At 44.6% G+C, this 27,878-nt stretch overlaps 1 protein-coding gene across 1 annotated transcript in view; it reads right to left on the reverse strand.

The window, feature by feature from the left end:
• The window catches only part of LOC134927638 (transmembrane channel-like protein 2), a 374,176-nt gene that overhangs the window by 19,079 nt on the left and 327,219 nt on the right, over window positions 1-27,878 (reverse strand). Inside the window, exons 16-17 of the mRNA XM_063922391.1 lie at window positions 27,089-27,328; window positions 19,485-19,610 (exon numbers count right to left, since the gene is read on the reverse strand). Coding sequence (XP_063778461.1) covers window positions 19,485-19,610; window positions 27,089-27,328 — 366 coding nt within the window. The remainder of the gene's footprint in view (window positions 1-19,484; window positions 19,611-27,088; window positions 27,329-27,878) is intronic.

Genomic DNA, 27,878 nt, shown 5'->3' on the forward strand with positions numbered 1-27,878 from the left:
CGCCTGGGGGACCCTCTTACCTCTTCCCTAAGTGCGGCCACGCAATCCTGGAGAGCTGCGGTGGTGTGTGTGCCTGACTGAAGAAAACCGGAGCCTCCGCTGTGAGTACCCGTCAACCAGGGAGCGGGAGTATACAGCGCCGCTGGTGGAGGTGATGGAGCTGCAGCAGTAGATGTCTGACTGACATCTAACACTCACAGTGTCTCTGCTGCAGCCCTTGAAGTCTTCAAATTTCACTTGAAAAAGCTCTTCTGAGGGCTTCTTGAGCAGCCCTGCCTGTTGTATGCCTGCACTGGATGGCACCAACTGCAAAACTGAGCTCCTGTACACGGAGGCGGGGTTATAGAGGAGGAGGCGCTATGCATTCTGGGAACAGTCAAAGCTTTTAGCCTGTTGGTGCCTCGGATCAAGATTCTACTTTACACACCGATATTATTCCCTGTGTAACCCAGTGTACCCCGTTGCAGAAATAATAATCCTGAAGCCAATTTGCAACATTATAGACTATGGGGGTGATTCCGAGTTGTTCGCTCGCAAGCTGTTTTTAGCAGCATTGCACACGCTAAGCCGGCGCCTACTGGGAGTGAATCTTAGCTTATCAAAATTGCGAACGAAAGTTTCGCAATATTGCGAAAAGACTTCTCTGTGCAGTTTCTGAGTAGCTCGAGACTTACTCTTCCAGTGCGATCAGTTCAGTGCTTGTCGTTCCTGGTTTGACGTCACAAACACACCCAGCGTTTGCCCAGACACTCCTCCATTTCTCCAGCCACTCCCGAGTTTTTCCCAGAAACGGTAGCGTTTCTTCACACACTCCCATAAAACGGCCAGTTTCCGCCCAGAAACACCCACTTCCTGTCAATCACACTCCGAATTCCAGTACGAAGAAAAAACCTCGTAATGCCGTGAGTAAAATGCCAATCTTCATAGCAAATTTACTTGGCGCAGTCGCAGTGCGAACATTGCGCATGCGCAATAAGCGGAAAATCGCTGCGATGCGAAGAAAATTACCAAGCGAACAACTCGGAATGACCACCTATATTTTTAGATCAGAGGTTCCCAACCCTAAATCAGGTTCAAGAATACTATTGAGGTCCCTGATTGTGAGATACACAATGTTTTTAATTGGAAATTAAATTACTTCATTTGGCGTCCCATAACTGTGATGTACTGTACATTGAGCCACAGTTAAAAAAAAAGAAAAAAAAAAGTTTAGCATCACTACCCTACATCAGGTCTAAAAAGCAATATCCATATTTTGGGTTGTGACAAATTTATAAGGAAACTCAATTTCTGCCCCTTCTCTGAAGCCGGCAGCACAATAGCCTGGGCACTAGGGGGCACTGTTTTGCACATGCGCAGATCTCCGGGGAAATGGTGTGGTGGCCATTTTCCCAGAGATTTCCTTAGTGCACATGTGCATTTGATTTGTGGAGATGTGCTGCCACCGACATGGGAATCTGGAGAGGTAATTATTTAAAAAATGGGCTAAGTGTGTGCTGTATGGGCACTGCACCTACAGAACTATAGATACGCCACTGACTTGGGGGTCAGAATCTAAGAAAGGAAAGAGAATAAATGAAAGTTTGAGTGGGAAACTTGACATGGGAAAAAGCCGCAGCTGCTGCGTCACAGCACTGCATGTACAGGTTCAGACACACCCAAATATACAAGTGTCACACATCAAATTCATCAGTGTAATTTAGAAGCGTAGTTTTGTCGCTTCCAGTTGGGTTATTTATAGAGATGTGCACCGGAAATTTTTGTTTTCGTTTTGGATTCGGTTCCGCGGCCGTGTTTTGGATTCGGACGCGTTTTAGCAAAACCTCCCTGAAATTTTTTTGTCGGATTCGGGTGTGTTTTGGATTTGGGTGTTTTTTTTCAAAACCCCCTCAAAAACAGCTTAAATCATAGAATTTGGGGGTAATTTTGATCCCATAGTATTATTAACCTCAATAACCATAATTTCCACTCATTTCCAGTCTATTCTGAACACCTCACACCTCACAATATTATTTTTAGTCCTAAAATTTGCACCGAGGTCGCTGGATGACTAAGCTAAGCGACCCAAGTGGGCGGCACAAACACCTGGCCCATCTAGGAGTGGCACTGCAGTGGCAGACAGGATGTCACTTAAAAAAATAACCCCCAACATCACATGATGCAGAGATAAATTAAAAAAAAAAAGAGTTGCAAGATGGAATTGTCCTTGGGCCCTCCCACCCACCCTTATGTTTTAAAAACAGGACATGCACACTTTAACAAACCCATCATTTCAGCCACAGGGTCTGCCACACGACTGTGGCTGAAATGACTGGTTGGTTTGGGACCCCACCAAAAAAGAAGCAATCAATCTCTCCTTGCACAAACTGGCTCTACAGAGGCAAGATGTCCACCTCCTCCTCATCGTCGGATTCATCACCCCTTTCACTGTGTACATCCCCCTCCTCACAGAGTATTAATTCGTCCCCACTGGAATCCACCATCTCAGGTCCCTGTGTACTTCCTGGAGGCAATTGCTGGTGAATGTCTCCACGGAGGAATTGATTATAATCACTGGCGTGCGCAGCACATTTTATTAGGGGTGCACCATTGGTGGGGTGTGTCTAGCACCGCCTTTTGGGCATGTCTAGCACCATCTATTGATGGTCAACGCATATAAAATATCCACCTTTGTACCAATCCTAATAAAGCAGATACATTGTCAGTGGCTGGCGTTGGCATAGCATAGAAGGAGAGAGGTGGGCATATGGCGGGTGTGACGGGTGGGCGTGCGAGCAGCATGACGTAATCACATCACATCACACTGTTTTTGTACATGGAGGTGGAGCCAGGAGTTTGAAAGCCGGTGGCAGTGGCACCCTTGATTAACCCAGGTGTCCGGTCGGTAATGCAGTCCTGACGGTGCAGCGCAGAGGGGACAGTAATCAGCCTGCTCAGCGATCGCTGCATCAGGCATGTGAGATCGGGGTGCCAGACATTAGGGGGTGCCTGTGCGCACCAGGCACCCCCCCTGCGCACACCTATGATTATAATTCATTTTGATGAACATCATCTTCTCCACATTTTGTGGAAGTAACCTCGTATGCCGATTGCTGACAAGGTGACCGGCTGCACTAAACACTCTTTCGGAGTACACACTGGAGGGGGGGCAACTCAGGTAAAATAAAGCCAGTTTCTGCAAGGGCCTCCAAATTGCCTCTTTTTCCTGCCAGTATACGTACGGACTGTCTGACGTGCCTACTTGGATGCGGTCACTCATATAATCCTTCACCATTCTTTCAATGGTGACAGAATCATATGCAGTGACAGTAGACGACATGTCAGCAATCGTTGGCAGGTCCTTCAGTCCGGACCAGATGTCAGCACTCGCTCCAGACTGCCCTGCATCACCGCCTGCGGGTGGGCTCGGAATTCTTAGCCTTTTCCTCGCAGCCCCAGTTGCGGGAGAATGTGAAGGAGGAGCTGTTGACGGTTCACGTTCCGCTTGACTTGACAAGTGTCTCACCAGCAGGTCTTTGCACCTCTGCAGACTTGTGTCTGCCGGAAAGAGAGATACAACGTAGGCTTTAAACCTAGGATTGAGCACGGTGGCCAAAATGTAGTGCTCTGATTTCAACAGATTGACCACCCGTGAATCCTGGTTAAGCGAATTAAGGGCTCCATCCACAAGTCCCACATGCCTAGCGGAATCGCTCCATTTTAGCTCCTCCTTCAATCTCTCCAGCTGCTTCTGCAAAAGCCTAATGAGGGGAATGACCTGACTCAGGCTGGCAGTGTCTGAACTGACTTCACGTGTGGCAAGTCAAAGGGTTGCAGAACCTTGCACAACGTTGAAATCATTCTCCACTGCGCTTGAGTCAGGTGCATTCCCCCTCCTTTGCCTATATCGTAGGCAGATGTATAGGCTTGAATGGCCTTTTGCTGCTCCTCCATCCTCTGAAGCATATAGAGGGTTGAATTCCACCACATTACCACCTCTTGCTTCAGATGATGGCGGGGCAGGTTCATGAGTGTTTGCTGGTGCTTCAGTCTTCGGCATGCGGTGGCTGAATGCCGAAAGTGGCCCGCAATTCTTCGGGACACCGACAGCATCTCTTGCACGCCCCTGTCGTTTTTAAAAAAATTCTGCACCACCAAATTCAATGTATGTGCAAAACATGGGACGTGCTGGATTTTGCCCACATGTAATGCACGCACAATATTGCTGGCTTTGTCCGATGTCACAAATCCCCAGGAGAGTCCAATTGGGGTAAGCCATTCTGCGATGATGTTCCTCAGTTTCCGTAAGAGGTTGTCAGCTGTGTGCCTCTTATGGAAAGCGGTGATACAAAGCGTAGCCTGCTTAGGAATGAGTTGGCGTTTGGGAGATGCTGCTACTGGTGCCGTTCTTGCTGCGGGAGGCAATACATCTACCCAGTGGGCTGTCACAGTCATATAGTCCTGAGTCTGCCCTGCTCCACTTGTCCACATGTACGTGGTTAAGTGGACATTGGGTACAACTGCATTTTTTAGGACACTGGTGAGTCTTTTTCTGACGTCTGTGTACATTCTCGGTATCGCCTGCCTAGAGAAGTGAAACCTAGATGGTATTTGGTACCGGGGACACAGTACCTTAATCAATTCTCTAATTCCCTGTGAATTAACGGTGGATACCGAACACACGTTTAACACCAACACAGCTGCCAAGGCCTGAGTTATCCGCTTTGCAGCAGGATGACTGCTGTGATATTTTATCTTCCTCGCAAAGGACTGTTGGACAGTCAATTGCTTACTGGAAGTAGTACAAGTGGTCTTCCGACTTCCCCTCTGGGATGACAATCGACTCCCAGCAGCAACAAAAGCAGCACCAGCAGCAGTAGGCGTTACACTCAAGGATCCATCGGAGGAATCCCAGTTAGGAGAGGACTCGTCAGACTTGCCAGTGCAGGACTATTGGTGTTCCTGTCTAAGGAGGAAATTGACACTGAGGGAGTTGGTGGTGTGGTTTGCACTGGGAGCTTGGGTACAAGAGGAAGGGATTTAGTTGTCAGTGGACTGCTTCCGCTGTCACCCAAAGTTTTTGAACTTGTCAATGACTTCTGATGAATGCGCTCCAGTTGACGTATAAGGGAGGATGTTCCTAGGTGGTTAACGTCCTTACCGCTACTTATTACTAGCGATGTGCACCGTACATTTTTCGTGTTTTGTGTTTTGGATTTGGTTCCGCGGCCGTGCTTTGGATTCGGACGCGTTTTTGTAAAACCTCCCTGAAAATTTTTTGTCGGATTCGGGTGTTTTTTTCAAAAACCCCTCAAAAACAGCTTAAATCATAGAATTTGGGGGTCATTTTGATCCCATAGTATTATTAACCTCAATAACCATAATTTCCACTCATTTCCAGTCTATTCTGAACACCTCACACCTCACAATATTAATTTTAGTCCTAAAATTTGCACCGATGTCGCTAGATGACTAAGCTAAGCGACCCAAGTGGGCGGCACAAACACCTGGGTGGTGAGAGATGAGTGGCAGGCGGCGAGCGGTGAGCGGCGGGTGGGGATCAGCAGGATGCAGGCGGCATGCAATGGAGAATGAGTGAATTCATCAGCTCCGGAGTGCCCTTATAGGTCCAGCGCTCTACGCAGCCGTGTAGTCAGCATATGCGTAGGGCCGGGGCTGGGTACAGCACCATGGGATAGCCGTGGTGCGTCCGACGTCTGGCCGCAGGGACCATGGGGAAGCAGCTGCAGGAGCCACTGCACTACGGAGGAGGAGGTGGTGTAAGGTGCAGCAGCAGCATTTCACCTGACCGCTCGCTGCTCCCCTGCTCCTCCAGTATCGGCGTCTCTCCTATATTTTGGGGGGGGGGCGAGCTGCCCCCTTGCCCCCTCATTCCGATACCCCTGCATGTCGACCTTGTTCAAGTTGACCTAATGGCTGTGTCAACCTATTTCTAGTGTCGATTTAGCCACTGTCGACCAATGGGTGTGGACCAATTTGGTGTCGACTCTGAGTCCCATACTCGTTAGTACATACTTGTTTTTTGGCCTTGTATATTAGTAGACGTATTTTATATTGGATCATGTATAAAACCTGACAATGCTAAATTCCCTTGTCGTATAAACAACCCTTTATGAAGTCTAAGAACACTGTACGCTGTTTACTTAAGAAGTACCGTAATGGTACGCTAGTTGCGTAACGATCGCTCAGCCGTAGGCGAGACGCTCGAGCGTCACGTTCGCTCACGGCCCAGCGATCACAGGACACGTTATTGGCTATGACTAGAGTAATGATTCGCTATGGCGTAGCGGACGCTCGAGACCACGAGGAGATTACCAGCGGCGCAGACGCTCACAACGCTATACCTTTATGTCTAAACCTTATACCAATCAAATACACAGAATACCTTAATGTGAATACAGGGTGTAAGTGCAACCTTGTGTAACCTGACTAACTACAAAGCTGCTTGAGCGTCACCGACGCTCAAGTGAACACTTAACACTATAGAAAAATACACAGATACTGGTTTAGGGTCCAAAGCCTATTAACTGTATTATATCTAATGTATTTGTAAAAGGGGATAACAGTACAAATGATACACTACAATATAACAGAGACTTCCTAACCAAAATACAATACTATCTAATACAATACAATACTAGTCTAGGGGAGATACGAGAGAAAGAGAAGGGAAAGAGAGAGAGAGAGACGGAGAGAGATGAGAGAAATTGGCTCACAGAAAGACAATATGATTACGGAGAGAAACTTACGCACAGGGTAAACGATCGCATGCGCCTGGACATCCAGCACCCGATTTTCAGCAATGAGAACCGTTGAAGAGTGAGAGCTGGATGTGGTCGGCCTGCCTATTTATGCCCCACACACAATGCAATCCTACAGTCCCTACAATCCCATTGTCCATTGGACGTCGGAATTCGGCCCTGCATCATAACAAAAGGTCATAGGTTGATTCATACAGGTGGGCTGTGACGATTTCAAACAGCTCAGGTGGGTGGGGAACTAGGTTTCCCGCCGCATACCTGAGTATGAGTAAATAGTAGAAATGGACATAAACTTCTTATGTCCATAACTATTCGCACGAGCGATTAATACGCTCCAAACCAACACCGGAATATTGCTATTTAAATACTCTTCCGATGGGTACCAAACACTACTGCATGACTCCTGTTAGACCCTTCCTACGATACAAAGAGGGATTCCTCAGCTCAGGGACATTCTATATTAACCAAACTTTCAGAAACTATCAAAGGGATCATGATCTATAAACTACATTAATTGTGAAAATATGTAACGAATGAGTCGCACGCTACGACTACATAAACTCTACCGTAAATACGCATACCGCGCCTGCGAGTGCACGCTATTGCGGGTATGCGCCTTCACGGGAGAGCGTACGCATGCGCAGCACGGACCAGTGTGCGGTGCAAATATGGCAACGTGCATGGGGATATTTTTCTGACTTTGACAGTCCACCCTTTGGCAGTCAATAATAACTGCCACTTCCTGAAAACATTTCAAAAGGAGAAAAATATATGTCAGTGGTTAATTCATTTCCATGGTTGGGTGAGGGAAGAGAGAGGAGTAGGTGTGAAGAGGGTATGACCTAGTGAGAAAGCAGAAGCATGTGTGTATGAGTCCATGTTTGGAGGGTCATGTATCATCGTGCCGTACGTGTTGTAAATCAAGCTTCGAGGTATTGCGAAGTATACATTTGAATTCCTTCTTATCCTGCGGTACAGGTCTGTGGATGGGCTGTCAAACTTTACCGAGCTCTTTTCGGATTTTGAACAAAATGGGGAGCACATTTTAGTTGATGATACATGAATGGGGGAGGTATGTGGTTGCTGATATCTGTGCCTGTATTCCCTATCGTCTATGTGTGTCATTACCTGAGGGTTGTAGAGATGAAGATAAAGAACACTTATGGAAAATGCAATGATATTCTATGTCAGGGAAATGTACATCTGTCGTCGAAGTTGTGTTCGGTATCTGTTGAGAGTCGTCTTCTTTGCGCTGTATTGCTCCTTGGGCATGAGCAAATAGCTTTGTCAGAGCCATCGGATTTAGAAAAAAAATGTTGGGCTAGCGTGAGTTTAAAAATACTAGGGAAACTGGGGATCCATGGCAAAGTTCATCAAGTGTCCATATCATAGGTTGTCAAAACTTCATCTTTGGTGCTTGTCTGTTGTCTGTATAGCGTCTCGTCAACTTCCTCGTCCAAGGGGGTCTTTGTATCTTGGAGAAAAACCAGAAAAACAGGTGAAAGAAACGGACCGTAGAAATCGCATTTTCATCACATCATGGTTTCTATCATTGGGTCATAAATCAAATCCAGGTTAATTACAGTTTCCTCACTCCTCAAGCTCATCACTTTTGTACTTTGTTTGCACCTCATTAAAGCCTGCCCGCATCTAAATATCAATCCAATAGATATAACAACACCTAAGATACATAGGAGGAACTTTCCAACATCCATTATGACTCCTTGAGCCCAGTCTCCTAAACCGGAGAACCAATTTCGCGGGTTCAACCATGACACCCAACCAGTCAGCTCATTACCTACAGCAGCAAGGGTGAGATTGTGTTTTCGACGAAATTCCCACTTCAATTGGAGAATATCGTCCATCTTTTGGTCTATGACTTCTACCGGATCCTCGGTGCTATTTGTGATATACGTGCAACACTTTATGCCGTACTGTGTTGCCAATGTAACACAATATCCGCCTGTTACTGCTGTAAGATAATTAAGAATCATCCTATGCTGAACTAGTTCTGTTTTGTAAGCTTGAAGTTCTCTTCCAGTGTATCTAAACGTGTCATCATACATTTCAGTGATATTATCTAACAAATTGGCGAGTGCGGAAATGTATCTATAATTCATCACTCCTCGAGCGGTGCGAGTGAAATCTAACGCTACCAGGACCTGAATCCCGGTGGATTCATGGATAAGATCAGAGGCCGGATGCTCTAACCTTTCTGACAGTTGTCTTTTAACTCGGTGCTCGTAATGAGTGTGAGTATAAGGAGCTTGGGCACCACGGTGTATGTCCTTCATTTTGTCATGTGTAACAGTCATCACTTCAGGCAATACTTTTCCAATATAACACAATCCTTCAGAGTTTGGGGCAAGCCATTTGTACGCCTCTCTCCCGCATATGAAATATGCATCATCGGGGAGAACATAAGGGACGGAGAAGGACATGACCATGTTACAAACCTTCCAGGTGAAATCTCCTGACCCTAATTCTTCCATCTGCTTAATGCACGTATCAGTTTGTACGATATGTGCACAGTATCCTGGTGATACCTCTCCAACTCTAGTAATCCTATTTCCTAAGGTATACCTATACCGGAAAGATTTTCCTCTACTGGCTATGTGGCGTACAAGCTCTGTATCTGTAGGCATTCTATCTGCTCTATGCGAAAAGGTCATGGTTTGGTTACTCCATGACACTTCCCAATTTCCCGGCTTACGGGGATTGGAGATATTAAAACATAAGAGGGACCTATCCACATGGTATTGGTGGAGCTTCAAACTAGGAGGGCTGGAGATGTTAAACCTCCGGTCCACCGGTCTTCCACCCTTTGCTCAAGTACCTCCCCTAACGTTAAAGGAAATGGTACTAGCCCTGATTTGCTATGACCCTGAGGTACTTGAGAGCATACCCAACAATCTGTTTTGTTTAACACATTACCCACTAAAGAGTGATAGTCACTCAATGGATGCCGGTCCATATGGATATTAAAACTGGATTGGCATTTCTTTATGCATCCATCTTCAACCAGATTATCACAGAGCCTACAGATACAATTTTCTTTTTGAGCTAACAATCCTTCAAAGAAAATGTTTACAGATAACATGGTTGTTAGATCGTGCCCGGTACTCGCCTTTGCTTGGTGATTGGGTTGCTATTGGAAATTTACACCTCCGTCTCAGTCATCAGGACCTTTCTGGATCCTTTCTCGACCTCACTGGTACTCTCACCGAAACAGACTGCTCTGGTCAACATCATGGTTAACGGGAAAATCCATATCACAGTCTCTTGGGGCAAGTCCATCTTACAGGAGGAGAAAAGAAGAAATTTGTAAAGGGGGCATAAGAAAACAGTTTGAGGGGGGAGAGAACTTGTTACGATAATAAGTTCTCTCATCTTGTTGTTCTTCTTGTTCTGCTGTCTTCTCAAAGGTGTTGTCTCTCAGTCTTCCAAACGAACATTCTGGTGATGCAATATTCCTTCCTAACCGGCGATCTTTCTGTAAGGAGCAAAAATCTGGCATTACCATTGGTCCAACTGAGGGGTGACATAGCATCTTTGAACCATGAAAACATGAGTGGGAAGATAGAGATAACAAAAAAAAACAAAAGAGATAGAGAACAATTCATGTGCATATATACATTACATAACTCGACAATAACCATCAATAAGAAAAGAGAAACAAAACATTTTTAAACATTGTCAACATTAAGAAAACATTGTTAGCATTAGAAAAACATTGTCAGACTTATTAGGCTGTCATATCTATGTGTCTAATGGTCTCCTTGAGCAGTCCCTCCCCACCAGCACCTGCATTACTCCACTGTCTGTATCTGGCCAGAAATACATTGTGGCGGAGGTCATGCTGGGGTTTGGTAGACTTCTGCAAGGACCAAGTGGATATGCAATGTGTGAATTCTTACCAATACTAGTCAGAGATGGGGATAGAGAGAGAGAGAAGGGAAAAAAAACATTTTTCACAAATACATTTACAACTTTTCACCTGGTCATTCCTGTGTCTTCAGTGAATGACCTCCCAATTTATTAACCGTTACCTCAGGCTTACCATCAGTCCTAATGATCACCTTTCCTGACTATATATTATGGGTGTGGCCCAAAATTCTTCCTATATGATCCCTGATTATAATGGTGTGTGTTGTAATTTTGCTCATTTCTTGGTCTAGGGGGTCTAACTTTATGTGGGTTATTACAGTTGTTGGCATAATGCCCTTCTCTTCTACAATGGTAACAGATCCTTGGCTTTCTCCAAGTGTCAGTGAACTGGGGTTTTGGTTGATTTGATGCCTCCTCAAACGCTCGGATGCTCATCATCATCAATCGTTTCCCCTGTACTTCCCTGATTCCTTGGATTTTATGATTATGGTGTTGTCTTTCTCTTGATCTACAATCTCTTGCAAAGTGTCCCTTTTTATGACAATTGTAACAGACTTCCATATCTGGATTTCTCACAGGGGTGTGGGGCTTTTGTTGGGGTGGTCTTGTGTTTTGGGCCTGTATATTTGCTGCCATTAACTCATCTCTTTGTGACTCTCTGTATCTGGTGATATTCTGATCATGATTGATGACGGCCTCTCTTAGTGCGGTCACCGAGATATCTCTCCAGTTTGGGTTGGTGGTCTGTACCTTTGTTTTTAATTCATCCTTTAAACCATTCATTAATACCTTAACCGCTATTCCTTTATGTTGTGCATTTGTCTTGATGTCTGCGATCCCAGGGTTTCTAGCCATTATTTGCAGTGCTCGATTGAAATAATTAGAAACATTTTCCCTTTCGTTTTGCCTTATGGAGAAAATGTCATTCCACTTGACAGCGGCTGGGAAATATATTCCTAACTGTCGGTTAATCTGCCTAATACATTCCTGATTGTGTTCTTCCATACAAGGTACCTCCGTGTTTAATTTACAATCAGCAATGAATTTTTCAGGGTCAACACTGGAGGGCAAACATGCCCTCAGCACTGTCCGCCATTCTTTGTTGGTGGGTTCTGTGGCGTTTCCTAGTTCTTTAATAAACTTTTGACATTTGACTAGATTTTTCCTAGGATCAGGAAATTCAGACACAATTGATCTCAATTCGGTCCGGGACCAGAGACAGCGCATTGCACTGTCCTTGACGGGAATGATTCCCTGATCGTCAGTCTTCCCATTGGGGACTGAGATCACCCTGGCCAGATCGAGCTCAGTTACATCATCTTGTGTTGGTCTTATATTTTGGGGTATATCTGTTTGTGCGTGATATGAAACATTGTACGTACCTGTGGACACGACCTCACCTGACCCTCCGTTAGGGGGTTCGATTATTGCCTTTACCAATTTGGTCGCGTCCACCTGGATGGCTTTTGTGATGGTTGCTGGAAGAGGTGCTGACATCATTCTGGGCTCACTTTCTTGTTTGTATTCCTGAGGGAAGTTTGACATGGGGTGCAACTTGCATAGGTTAATAGTTGTACATTCAACAGTATTACAATAATCATTGTTACAGTTATTACACTTATTCTTATAATCTATACTACAGTTGCTAAGAGCGTTTTTATTGTTCAACCCTGTGCTTTTCTCCGCAACCATAATCCTCCCCGATGCCATGTCTCTCCTCTCAAGATAAGATTCAGAAAAGTCAATTGAATCTCTTTGTAATTCACCTTCCTGTTGCCCTAACTGCACATAATCATAATGTTTACTTCGTCTCTTTGTTGGTTCAATGAGACATATCCTCCTCCTTAAATTTTGTAACACTTTTGGGCTGAAGCTACCTATTCTTGGGAACTTCTCCCCATCATGTACAGTCATTCTCTCCCATTCATCACATAAAACTTCAGCGTGATTTCCATATTTCTCACACATCACATATCGTGCCGACCCGACTGGCCGGTTCCCTAAATCAACCCGAACCGAGGTTGATCGCCCCCTACCTGAACAACTGGCCCCCATAATCTGCAGGTGTTGCTTACTACTCCTTTGATCTTTATATCAAGGTTTTCAGCGAACCCTTACAAACAAACCAAGATGTCCTGGGCAGGCTGGCGGTGGCGGTTTACCAAGTACCCCACTTACTTCTCGCCCACGTTGGCCAGTACTGCAATAACTGTAACCAGAGCTGCTGTACCCAACCCAGGGCCCCTGTGAACCTTCTGTTTACTGGAACATATGAGGGTTACCCGAAGGACACTTACTCTTTCCAGTAAAGTTGGGGTTGTTAGATAGTTCCTGAGTGACCAGCGAACTTCCCTTTAAAAATAAAAAATTACACAAATCACGTCAGAATGTACAGATAGCGTTTGTGACCACTTTACTCTAATGGTATTAGGTCAGATTACTAACTACTGCACACAATTACGTGCGGTCCAATCGTTCAGTACATAAGCACTACTTGTCATGTACTGAAAGATCAATGGAATCGATGTTTCCGGCCGCGATTCCTTCAGCAAGAGCTTATGGCCTATATGGGTTCTGCACCAACACCCCAGGCGTTGTGCCTCTTGTACCTTTATAGCGGACCTCTTTGTCTATTTTACCTGTTACCTTATGACCTCCTGGTCTGTTACCGTCTGTTAATGACCTCCTGGTCTGTTACCTTATGACCTCCTGGTCTGTTACCTTATGGTCCGCTATACTCTAATGCTCAAATATTATTTAACCAAGGATGCCTCCCTAGCCACCGTATATGTCACTTACACGTGTGTCCCTTGACGAGTACCCGACTTTCCTTTTGGTTCAACCTCTTAAGTTATATAAACTTATGTAATAAAAACACTCACTCAACACATGTACACTTTGTTTCTATATCTATTTCTGCGCAGAAATTGTCTTCAGTCCAACTGTGTTACCAATTAGGAGCAGGATCTGTTAAACTAAATTTCAGATTTTTCCAAAAATAGATTTGCGTTATTTACCGCGTCGCGTTATTTACCGCTGTGCGTTACTTATCGCCTTTGCGCTAATTCAACTTTTCGTGACTTGAGCTACGTTGCGTAACCAGACGCTACGTTGCGTAATGTACGCTGCGTGCGTCTGCCGTTTGGATTGCGTACGCAAGTCTTTTGTTAGGGACACGTGTACGCAAAACAAAGATCCACCGTAACACAATTTCTACCTTTATCAATGTAGATGATCCCTGATCATCTACCGCACCCCACACTGACTGCCTTATCTCCCAGACAAGCCGTGTGTTGGTCTATACTTTAACTATTACCTCTACTATGAAATAACAGCAAATCTCTTTTAGCACTTTCTATCAACTATAAAACTTGGCAAACAGGAATAGTGATATACGAAATTTGAAAAAGAAATGCAGATAAATGTATGCGTGCGTGTATACGCAAGACAGAAGAGAAATAAAACAGTTTTAAAAGACACAAGCGTTTTGTTCTTACTTCCGGTTCCCGGATTCCTTCAGCACTCTTTATCTAAGCGAAGCAGACGCTTATCCCGTCAGCACTGCGAGACAACCTCCCACCCTTTGCTGGGGGGATAATGTCTGCTGATCTACCTAGTGCAGATATGAGAAGGATAGGACGAGTCCCCAATTGACAATGCTAAATTCCCTTGTCGTATAAACAACCCTTTATGAAGTCTAAGAACACTGTACGCTGTTTACTTAAGAAGTACCGTAATGGTACGCTAGTTGCGTAACGATCGCTCAGCCGTAGGCGAGACGCTCGAGCGTCACGTTCGCTCACGGCCCAGCGATCACAGGACACGTTATTGGCTATGACTAGAGTAATGATTCGCTATGGCGTAGCGGACGCTCGAGACCACGAGGAGATCACCAGCGGCGCAGACGCTCACAACGCTATACCTTTATGTCTAAACCTTATACCAATCAAATACACAGAATACCTTAATGTGAATACAGGGTGTAAGTGCAACCTTGTGTAACCTGACTAACTACAAAGCTGCTTGAGCGTCACCGACGCTCAAGTGAACACTTAACACTATAGAAAAATACACAGATACTGGTTTAGGGTCCAAAGCCTATTAACTGTATTATATCTAATGTATTTGTAAAAGGGGATAACAGTACAAATGATACACTACAATATAACAGAGACTTCCTAACCAAAATACAATACTATCTAATACAATACAATACTAGTCTAGGGGAGATACGAGAGAAAGAGAAGGGAAAGAGAGAGAGAGAGAGACGGAGAGAGATGAGAGAAATTGGCTCACAGAAAGACAATATGATTACGGAGAGAAACTTACGCACAGGGTAAACGATCGCATGCGCCTGGACATCCAGCACCCGATTTTCAGCAATGAGAACCGTTGAAGAGTGAGAGCTGGATGTGGTCGGCCTGCCTATTTATGCCCCACACACAATGCAATCCTACAGTCCCTACAATCCCATTGTCCATTGGACGTCGGAATTCGGCCCTGCATCATAACAAAAGGTCATAGGTTGATTCATACAGGTGGGCTGTGACGATTTCAAACAGCTCAGGTGGGTGGGGAACTAGGTTTCCCGCCGCATACCTGAGTATGAGTAAATAGTAGAAATGGACATAAACTTCTTATGTCCATAACTATTCGCACGAGCGATTAATACGCTCCAAACCAACACCGGAATATTGCTATTTAAATTCTCTTCCGATGGGTACCAAACACTACTGCATGACTCCTGTTAGACCCTTCCTACGATACAAAGAGGGATTCCTCAGCTCAGGGACATTCTATATTAACCAAACTTTCAGAAACTATCAAAGGGATCATGATCTATAAACTACATTAATTGTGAAAATATGTAACGAATGAGTCGCACGCTACGACTACATAAACTCTACCGTAAATACGCATACCGCGCCTGCGAGTGCACGCTATTGCGGGTATGCGCCTTCACGGGAGAGCGTACGCATGCGCAGCACGGACCAGTGTGCGGTGCAAATATGGCAACGTGCATGGGGATATTTTTCTGACTTTGACAAACCAGTATATACTGATGGGTCCTCATACACCTAGACTTAATACGCCATATGGCACAAGATACTCTAGAACTGAGAGATATAGCGTACCGTCTTTTTCTTTAGATGTTGTGTTTTATTTGCATCGCAGATGCAGCAAAATACCACTCAACGTGTACTAGAGACACTGTGCTGTGACATTAATCACACAGGAATTTGTTTTAAACACAAAGTCGCAGATGAAGCATGATGGAACTTGACGTTGAAAAAAGCCACAGCTGCTGCATCACAGCACTGCATGTACAGGTTCAGACACACCCAAATATACAAGTGTCACACATCAAATTCATCAGTGTACTCTAGAAGCGTAGTTTTGTCGCTTCCAGTTCGGTTATTTATGTGAATATGAGGCACATTTTGAGTGAGAAAGATTACCTGTGCTGCCTTATTGCCTGGGACCTGTCATGCCGAGAAGGGCTATTTGGTGCCACTGAACCCACAGTAAATGAGATCACATCTGTAGACTGACAGAGTGGTGCAACAGTAGAATACAACATTATATGAGGAAAATTAGTCCAGGTGTTGCATGCTATTTAGATTGTAGGGGTTATTGTCTGGCTAGGGGAATGTCATGACTGTGGTTTTTGTGAACCCGGCGTGTATGTGAAGTCCGTGCAGGCTACTGGAGGACTATGTGTATATTTGGCTGGTCTGTTGGAATCAGTAAGATGAAGTAGTAAGGAGCAATCCCTGACTGGGTGTCGAACCCGGGCCTCAGCAGAGGGAGCCATTACCTGACCACTGGATCACCAGGGACTTGGTGTTGATAGCAGGATGGTGAATGAATTGGTGAGAATGAACTGGATATACTGTCACAGGAGTAGGTGTTTGTGTACTCAAGGTTACTATGTAATAGTTTTTCTGGAGTTGCGCAGAACTGGGAGGAGAGCTGAAGACATTGAACCGGACTAGTTACTGGTGAGACTGAGTACTGCACTGTGAACTGGGCTGGGTACCGGTATAACTGGAATGCAACTGTATGTAGAACAATTACTGTGGCTGTGACTCTAAGACAAGGCTGAAGAAGAACTGAAGACTGTGGCTGTGACTTTAAGATGAGGCTGAAGAATACTGTGGCTGCGTCTTTAAGACCAGACTGAATAATACTGCGGCTGTGTCTTTAAGACCAGACTGAAGAATACTGGACATAACTGGTAACACAACTGTAATCCAGACTGGGTAGCAAAAGAGCAGAGTTTTACAGGAACTAAAGTAATAGTGTTACCTCTTAAGGAGCTCAGCTACTAAGCTCACACTGAGCTGTGTGACACAAAGAACTGGCCGCTTCTGTAACACAAATCTCTTTACTTATACTTCCTGGTGCTTGGTGATTGGTGAATGGGGTCAGGTGATTCAGAGAGTCTCAGGCTGGCATAGGATTGGATAGCTCCAGGTCAGGTGATCAGACCCTATCATGTCAGTACCCCAGGTTAGGCTCTGATGTGGAGTGAGGCCTAGCAGGCGAAAAAAACACTGAAGGCTGAACTTCTAAAAATAAACAGAGGATGCTGACTTTTAGGCTTAAACTCAGGATTGCTGAACACAGTGAAGAATCAAACTGCTGCACACAGCTGATTACTGATTACTTAGAGGAATTCCTACTCAGGTGGCTAATCAAAGTAAGCAAACAGATTTGCAGTCTTCCTGCTGAGCTGAACAGATGCAAGTTACAGGATATGCTGAGGTAAGTCTCAGAATATGAGAAATACAGTCAGGATCATGACAGGGAAGACCCGTAAAATGCCATATGAGTGCGTTAGTTTGTGTCTTTGTGAGCATTCTGGAACTGTTTCATAGATGTATGGAACGCGATTTGGAATGCGAGGAACAAAGGAAAGTTCTGAGAATGACAACAAAGGAGTAAGATTGAGGGCTTGGATAATTTGAAGAGACAAAAGTCTTATTTTAATCACACTGATTTATTTAATTTTGTTGTTGTATATTGACTTTCATTAGAGGACATCATTTTTGGGGTCAGTTACCTTTTTAACCTGCAAGTAGGTGTACAAAAGATTACCATGCCATATAAGCTGAGTTCCTCACTTCTGTTCTTATAAATCAGTTGTGTAACAAGTTAACCATTAATCATGTTTTAATATTATTTGGCAAATGTCCCAAATAACTCTTCATTTTAATTTTAGCAATGTAACCTCTAGTTGAAGACAATCTTTACAGAATAGCATACTGTACTTTAAAGAACAATTGAAGTGAAATTGAAAACTAATAGCATGTTTATTACAGCAAAGTAATATTTTTTTTTATAATGCAGTCACTGTTTAGTATATCAAAAGAGTAGAAGATATTAATTATTGTGCAGAACTTAATGTACTGTCTCCATAACTTGCATTAGAATTGGAAAAATATACTGTAGGTCACCACCAGTAAAATCTATTTGTTACGTTCTCTGTGCTTAGAATGTGAGCTAGTGAGTGGGTAAGTCCTGAGCACAGGAACGTGACGTTGTAATAAGGACAAAGAATAGCAGTAACCCCTAGGACCCTACTTCCGTTGTTTAAACCGCGTGGTCAGTCTACGCCTGCTAGACTATGTGTTCTTGGGCCCATGGCAGCCGTGTTTGAAGGGCGGATTAATTCTGCCCAATTCCGATGCCCCCCGGTCTTAATATGAGACAAGGTGTAAACTGAGACGGGATGATAACAAGGGGACCTCTAACTAAACAAAACTCAGAGCTAGGGGCTACTACAAAACTAAAACCTAAATGTAAGTGCGGCACGCCGCCAAAGGAAAAGGACAACAAAGGTACTACTGTCCACACCCTACACGGCACCGTTGTGTACCGGGGAGGACAGCTTGGGCGGAAACCTCCGCAAAAACACCAGCAACAAGTTTAACCAAAGAATACTGCGGCCTAGGCCGCAAGACGCGGCAGAAGCCGCTACTCACAACACCGGGAGAGTAACCACAAGTGAACGAGAACCCCGAGATGACAGGCACAGGTTTCAATCGTCTGGAGGGCTGGAAAGACTCCCATGACCGGCTTCCGAACACCAGGACTCAGGGCCACTGGGAACAGAGTAGACCAGATAACAGCACGCTGAACTAGGAATTTTCCAGCGCAGGAACAGCTCACAGGAAGCTATCACCGGCGTCTGTGTAAGGCACTGAGGGAGAATATAAGAGGTGTCTGTACCAATAGCTAAAGAGTACCTAAATTGATGATGTCGTGCAGCTGCCCTGCTGCACGACCACATGCTGACAGGTGATTGATTACTTAGATAGCAACGGGGAACACGGTCCACCTGTGGCGTCCCCGTTGCTATGGACCCGGCGGCTCAGCGCGCACGGCGTCCCGGCATTGCCAGGCGCCGTTTAGGGGCAGGAGGAGGCGAAGCGGTCGTGACGCGCCGGGACCGCTGCTTAGCAACGGTCTGGCGCTGGCGAGAGCCGCCGCACCTAACACTATTGTGATTAGTGCATAAAGTTATCAGATTTTAAGGAATGTATTGTGAAAGGGACCAGTTTCATTGGTTCACAAACTGTAAAATTGTGACATTTACACACTTACACAGTGCACCCATACAGATTCCCCACCTCTGTGCCTCAAGGCACACTTTTTTACACCTTAAAGGTCTGACCATCTACAGTAGGCACATCCTTCGAGGTGTTCTGTGGTGTGGATAAGGGTGTGCTTTGTAAATAAAGGCAAACACTTGACTTGATATATAGATAATATCATGGAAACAAAAAAATACTTTTGTTAATTCTGCTTATAAATAAAACAGTAACTTACACCATGAGAAGAATAGCTGGTATAATCAGTCCAGGATTTGCTATTGAACTGAGAATTTTGGCAACAAAAGGTGGGAAGTCACTTTCCATTGTTTCCTGGATAACATCAAACATTCTCTTCTTCCCACTAGAACCACAAAAAAATATTTTTATATAAATTAAACATATTATAAGGCTCATTCTCAATTTGATGCATGTGTGTCCAAATGGCAGGTGTAAGATTTGTGTTGTGAGAAAAGTGCATTTACATTTTTAATTGGAGTTGCAGACTTTTTTCTAGAGATGAGCGGGTTCGGTTCCTCGGAAACCGAACCCGCCCGAACTTCAGTTTTTTTTACACGGGTCCGAGCGACTCGGATCTTCCCGCCTTGCTCGGTTAACCCGAGCGCGCCCGAACGTCATCATCCCGCTGTCGGATTCTCGCGAGGCTCGGATTCTATCGCGAGACTCGGATTCTATATAAGGAGCCGCGCGTCGCCGCCATTTTCACACGTGCATTGAGATTGATAGGGAGAGGACGTGGCTGGCGTCCTCTCCGTTTATAGAGAGTGAGACTACTAGAGTAGAGAGAGACACAGTATTATTTACTTTAGTAGTTTTGGGGAGCATTAGGAGGAGTACTACTACTTGCTGAAGTGATAGTGTGACTGTATATCTGACTTGTGGGGGAGACAGTGGGGAGCAGTTAGAGTCTGAGAGCAGGAGTACATATTTTAACGTACAGTGCACACTTTTGCTGCCAGAGTGCCACACTGCCATTGTGACCACACTGACCACCAGTATATATTGTGATTGTCTGCTTAGGAGTACTACTTGCAAGTTGCTGATAGTGTGACCAGTGACCTGACCACCAGTTTAATTAATCACCACCAGTTTAATATATATATATATATATATATATATATATATATATATAAAATTGTATATAATATATATATAATTGTATATGTATACCACCTACCCGTGTTTTTTTTTTTTCTTTCTTCTTGATACATACTACTATAGTAGCTTACTGTAGCAGTCTGCGGTGCTGCTGAGCTGACAGTGTCCAGCAGGTCCGTCATCAGTCATTACATAATAAATATATATACCTGTCCGGCTGCAGTACTAGTGATATTATATATATATATATATATATATATATATATATTAATTTCATCTCATTATCATCCAGTCTATATTAGCAGCAGACACAGTACGGTAGTCCACGGCTGTAGCTACCTCTGTGTCGGCAGTCGCTGGTCCATCCATAATTGTATACCACCTACCCGTGGTTTTTTTTTTCTCTTTCTTCTTGATACATACTACTATAGTAGCTTACTGTAGCAGTCTGCGGTGCTGCTGAGCTGACAGTGTCCAGCAGGTCCGTCATCAGTCATTACATAATAAATATATATACCTGTCCGGCTGCAGTACTAGTGATATTATATATATATATATATATTAATTTCATCTCATTATCATCCAGTCTATATTAGCAGCAGACACAGTACGGTAGTCCACGGCTGTAGCTACCTCTGTGTCGGCAGTCGCTGGTCCATCCATAATTGTATACCACCTACCCGTGGTTTTTTTTTTCTCTTTCTTCTTGATACATACTACTATAGTAGCTTACTGTAGCAGTCTGCGGTGCTGCTGAGCTGACAGTGTCCAGCAGGTCCGTCATCAGTCATTACATAATAAATATATATACCTGTCCGGCTGCAGTACTAGTGATATTATATATATATATATATATATTAATTTCATCTCATTATCATCCAGTCTATATTAGCAGCAGACACAGTACGGTAGTCCACGGCTGTAGCTACCTCTGTGTCGGCAGTCGCTGGTCCATCCATAATTGTATACCACCTACCCGTGTTTTTTTTTTCTCTTTCTTCTTGATACATACTACTATAGTAGCTTACTGTAGCAGTCTGCGGTGCTGCTGAGCTGACAGTGTCCAGCAGGTCCGTCATCAGTCATTACATAATAAATATATATACCTGTCCGGCTGCAGTACTAGTGATATTATATATATATATATATTAATTTCATCTCATTATCATCCAGTCTATATTAGCAGCAGACACAGTACGGTAGTCCACGGCTGTAGCTACCTCTGTGTCGGCAGTCGCTGGTCCATCCATAATTGTATACCACCTACCCGTGTTTTTTTTCTTCTCTTTCTTCTTGATACATACTACTATGGTAGCTTACTGTAGCAGTCTGCGGTGCTGCTGAGCTGACAGTGTCCCGCAGGTCCGTCATCAGTCATTACATAATAAATATATATACCTGTCCGGCTGCAGTACTAGTGATATTATATATATATATATATTAATTTCATCTCATTATCATCCAGTCTATATTAGCAGCAGACACAGTACGGTAGTCAACGGCTGTAGCTACCTCTGTGTCGGCAGTCGCTGGTCCATCCATAATTGTATACCACCTACCCGTGGTTTTTTTTTTCTCTTTCTTCTTGATACATACTACTATAGTAGCTTACTGTAGCAGTCTGCGGTGCTGCTGAGCTGACAGTGTCCAGCAGGTCCGTCATCAGTCATTACATAATAAATATATATACCTGTCCGGCTGCAGTACTAGTGATATTATATATATATATATATATATATATATTAATTTCATCTCATTATCATCCAGTCTATATTAGCAGCAGACACAGTATGGTAGTCCACGGCTGTAGCTACCTCTGTGTCGGCAGTCGCTGGTCCATCCATAAGTATACTAGTATCCATCCATCTCCATTGTTTACCTGAGGTGCCTTTTAGTTGTGCCTATTAAAATATGGAGAACAAAAATGTTGAGGTTCCAAAATTAGGGAAAGATCAAGATCCACTTCCACCTCGTGCTGAAGCTGCTGCCACTAGTCATGGCCGAGACGATGAAATGCCAGCAACGTCGTCTGCCAAGGCCGATGCCCAATGTCATAGTACAGAGCATGTAAAATCCAAAACACCAAATATCAGTAAAAAAAGGACTCCAAAATCTAAAATAAAATTGTCGGAGGAGAAGCGTAAACTTGCCAATATGCCATTTACCACACGGAGTGGCAAGGAACGGCTGAGGCCCTGGCCTATGTTCATGGCTAGTGGTTCAGCTTCACATGAGGATGGAAGCACTCAGCCTCTCGCTAGAAAAATGAAAAGACTCAAGCTGGCAAAAGCACCGCAAAGAACTGTGCGTTCTTCCAAATCCCAAATCCACAAGGAGAGTCCAATTGTGTCGGTTGCGATGCCTGACCTTCCCAACACTGGACGTGAAGAGCATGCGCTTTCCACCATTTGCACGCCCCCTGCAAGTGCTGGAAGGAGCACCCGCAGTCCAGTTCCTGATAGTCAGATTGAAGATATCAGTGTTGAAGTACACCAGATGAGGAGGATATGGGTGTTGCTGGCGCTGGGGAGGAAATTGACAAGGAGGATTCTGATGGTGAGGTGGTTTGTTTAAGTCAGGCACCCGGGGAGACACCTGTTGTCCGTGGGAGGAATAGGGCCGTTGACATGCCTGGTGAAAATACCAAAAAAATCAGCTCTTCGGTGTGGAAGTATTTCACCAGAAATGCGGACAACATTTGTCAAGCCGTGTGTTGCCTTTGTCAAGCTGTAATAAGTAGGGGTAAGGACGTTAACCACCTCGGAACATCCTCCCTTATACGTCACCTGCAGCGCATTCATAATAAGTCAGTGACAAGTTCAAAAACTTTGGGCGACAGCGGAAGCAGTCCACTGACCAGTAAATCCCTTCCTCTTGTAACCAAGCTCACGCAAACCACCCCACCAACTCCCTCAGTGTCAATTTCCTCCTTCCCCAGGAATGCCAATAGTCCTGCAGGCCATGTCACTGGCAATTCTGACGAGTCCTCTCCTGCCTGGGATTCCTCCGATGCATCCTTGCGTGTAACGCCTACTGCTGCTGGCGCTGCTGTTGTTGCTGCTGGGAGTCGATGGTCATCCCAGAGGGGAAGTCGTAAGCCCACTTTTACTACTTCCACCAAGCAATTGACTGTCCAACAGTCCTTTGCGAGGAAGATGAAATATCACAGCAGTCATCCTGTTGAAAAGCGGATAACTGAGGCCTTGACAACTATGTTGGTGTTAGACGTGCGTCCGGTATCCGCCGTTAGTTCACAGGGAACTAGACAATTTCTTGAGGTAGTGTGCCCCCGTTACCAAATACCATCTAGGTTCCATTTCTCTAGGCAGGCGATACCGAGAATGTACACGGACGTCAGAAAAAGACTCACCAGTGTCCTAAAAAATGCAGTTGTACCCAATGTCCACTTAACCACGGACATGTGGACAAGTGGAGCAGGGCAGGGTCAGGACTATATGACTGTGACAGCCCACTGGGTAGATGTATGGACTCCCGCCGCAAGAACAGCAGCGGCGGCACCAGTAGCAGCATCTCGCAAACGTCAACTCTTTCCTAGGCAGGCTACGCTTTGTATCACCGGTTTCCAGAATACGCACACAGCTGAAAACCTCTTACGGCAACTGAGGAAGATCATCGCATAATGGCTTAACCCAATTGGACTCTCCTGTGGATTTGTGGCATCGGACAACGCCAGCAATATTGTGTGTGCATTAAATATGGGCAAATTCCAGCACGTCCCATGTTTTGCACATACCTTGAATTTGGTGGTGCAGAATTTTTTAAAAAACGACAGGGGCGTGCAAGAGATGCTGTCGGTGGCCAGAAGAATTGCGGGACACTTTCGACGTACAGGCACCACGTACAGAAGACTGGAGCACCACCAAAAACGCCTGAACCTGCCCTGCCATCATCTGAAGCAAGAAGTGGTAACGAGGTGGAATTCAACCCTATATATGCTTCAGAGGTTGGAGGAGCAGCAAAAGGCCATTCAAGCCTATACAATTGAGCACGATATAGGAGGTGGAATGTACCTGTCTCAAGCGCAGTGGAGAATAATTTCAACGTTGTGCAAGGTTCTGCAACCTTTTGAACTTGCCACACGTGAAGTCAGTTCAGACACTGCCAGCCTGAGTCAGGTCATTCCCCTCATCAGGCTTTTGCAGAAGAAGCTGGAGGCATTGAAGGAGGAGCTAAAAGGGAGCGATTCCGCTAGGCATGTGGGACTTGTGGATGGAGCCCTTAATTCGCTTAACAAGGATTCACGGGTGGTCAATCTGTTGAAATCAGAGCACTACATTTTGGCCACCGTGCTCGATCCTAGATTTAAAACCTACCTTGGATCTCTCTTTCCGGCAGACACAAGTCTGCTGGGGTTCAAAGACCTGCTGGTGACAAAATTGTCAAGTCAAGCGGAACGCGACCTGTCAACATCTCCTCCTTCACATTCTCCCGCAACTGGGGGTGCGAGGAAAAGGCTCAGAATTCCGAGCCCACCCGCTGGCGGTGATGCAGGGCAGTCTGGAGCGACTGCTGATGCTGACATCTGGTCCGGACTGAAGGACCTGACAACGATTACGGACATGTCGTCTACTGTCACTGCATATGATTCTGTCACCATTGAAAGAATGGTGGAGGATTATATGAGTGACCGCATCCAAGTAGGCACGTCAGACAGTCCGTACTTATACTGGCAGGAAAAAGAGGCAATTTGGAGGCCCTTGCACAAACTGGCTTTATTCTACCTAAGTTGCCCTCCCACAAGTGTGTACTCCGAAAGAGTGTTTAGTGCCGCCGCTCACCTTGTCAGCAATCGGCGTACGAGGTTACTTCCAGAAAATGTGGAGAAGATGATGTTCATTAAAATTAATTATAATCAATTCCTCCGTGGAGACATTGACCAGCAGCAATTGCCTCCACAAAGTACACAGGGAGCTGAGATGGTGGATTCTAGTGGGGACGAATTGATAATCTGTGAGGAGCGGGATGTACACGGTGATATATCGGAGGATGATGATGAGGTGTACATCTTGCCTCTGTAGAGCCAGTTTGTGCAAGGAGAGATTAATTGCTTCTTTTTCGGTGGGGGTCCAAACCAACCCGTCATTTCAGTCACAGTCGTGTGGCAGACCCTGTCACTGAAATGATGGGTTGGTTAAAGTGTGCATGTCCTGTTTATACAACATAAGGGTGGGTGGGAGGGCCCAAGGACAATTCCATCTTTCACCTCTTTTTTCTTTCATTTTTATTTGCGTCATGTGCTGTTTGGGGAGTGTTTTTTGGAAGGGCCATCCTGCGTGACACTGCAGTGCCACTCCTAGATGGGCCAGGTGTTTGTGTCGGCCACAAGGGTCGCTTATCTTACACACACAGCTACCTCATTGCGCCTCTTTTTTTCTTCTTTGCGTCATGTGCTGTTTGGGGAGTGTTTTTTGGAAGGGCCATCCTGCGTGACACTGCAGTGCCACTCCTAGATGGGCCAGGTGTTTGTGTCGGCCACTAGGGTCGCTTATCAAACTCACACAGCTACCTCATTGCGCCTCTTTTTTTCTTCTTTGCGTCATGTGCTGTTTGGGGAGTGTTTTTTGGAAGGGCCATCCTGCGTGACACTGCAGTGCCACTCCTAGATGGGCCAGGTGTTTGTGTTGGCCACTAGGGTCGCTTAGCTTAGTCATCCAGCGACCGCGGTGCAAATTTTAGGACTAAAAATAATATTGTGAGGTGTGAGGTATTCAGAATAGACTGAAAATGAGTGGAAATTATGGTTTTTGAGGTTAATAATACTTTGGGATCAAAATGACCCCCAAATTCTATGATTTAAGCTGTTTTTTAGTGTTTTTTGAAAAAAACACCCGAATCCAAAACACACCCGAATCCGACAAAAAAAATTCGGTGAGGTTTTGCCAAAACGCGGTCGAACCCAAAACACGGCCGCGGAACCGAACCCAAAACCAAAACACAAAACCCGAAAAATTTCAAGTGCACATCTCTACTTTTTTCAATACTTACTGTATATCCTCATAAAGATAATCTTTAAGCGCATCAAGATACACTGTTATTGTATTATGATGCAGATGCATGCTCGCGATTCCATTCATTATATCAATTTGCTCATCCTTATCAACATAGATTGTTTCAGGTTTCAGGATTCTGAAATAGATTCCTATCCTCACAGACACATCTGTACTAGATAGCAATTATGTGAAATAACCATTACTGAACACAGCCTATTATCAAATGCCTGGGGGCCGATATGACTGATCCACGCAATGCTTCCCACCATGTAACATTGTGCTAATTTACACTGGTATGTTTGTGACAAAGTACAAATTCTAAGCCTTCAGTACTCTACAATCCTGTTTGCGTGTGGCTGAGATGTGAAAAGATGCCAAAGTGTGATAGCCCAAACTTACATAGCATAGTATTTATGTCATGGGTCTCGTGCCATATAGCACAAAGAAACACTAGGTGAATTAGGACACAGCTCTAGGTCAAGTCATTGGATCTACACAAGTGTGGATGGATAGCTTTAGTTTTCAGATACCACAACTAAAATAAATTATTTTCACTTACTCTTCGGAGATACACCTGTTCATCTAATTGCAAAACATGAGACTGGGCTTGGCATGGAAAGCTAGTCATTAATATAAAATGGAAGGATTGTATTGAACACATCAAATTTATAGTTCAAACCGTCTATTATTTCAAGTATATTGAAGGTCATACCTGAATGGTCCACAGTCAAATGATGGTGGGAGAGTCATAATTGTGTATGCCACTGGCAACAGACTCAAGAAAAGAATAAGAAGAAGTAGTCCCATATAGAAATTATTTGATTTCGATGCTTTGAAGACACGTTCGTGAGGAACATTACTGCTCATAACTGCCCAGCATTGGAAGTACATTGATGTGAGCAACCTAAGGACATTTATTCCTATCAATCCTGGAGCATAGAAAGAACCCATCCTGTAATAAGAGAGTACACATTTTATATATGGAAATAGTTAAGGTGCAAGGAAAAAAAATTGTATTGCATTTTACATCTACTGTATATACTGTATTAATAGCAGAAGGATGACTTTCATGAGTGACTTATTTCTATGATGCCGTTGTCTGAGCAGGGCACATCATACACCAATTTAAAGCTCTTGGTCCGTAGATTTGCAGAATTATTTTGGCATTGTAATTGGTTGCTTTGTTTCAGTGTTAAGTGGCAAAAAATCATCCTGCCATTTACAATGCATCACCATTATGCTTTGTAAAATGTGACAATTGATTCAGTGTTGCATGCAAGCTGCACACTCACAATGTGCGCACACAGCTTAAATCTAGAAATACAGAGCTGTACACATCTATACTCACATCGAGCACCTATCCATCTGCTTGTTAGAACAGCTGTAATCATTATCAGTGTGCCCTTGACCTGCCCTATTGGTTGATCGAAAAAGCAAAATCTTTCTCTAATGGGCAAAACCATGTGCACTGCAATTTAGATTTCAGTTTGAACACTCCCCAC

The sequence above is a fragment of the Pseudophryne corroboree genome, chromosome 5 (genome assembly GCF_028390025.1).
Source record: "Pseudophryne corroboree isolate aPseCor3 chromosome 5, aPseCor3.hap2, whole genome shotgun sequence".
Taxonomy (NCBI): Eukaryota; Metazoa; Chordata; class Amphibia; order Anura; family Myobatrachidae; genus Pseudophryne; species Pseudophryne corroboree.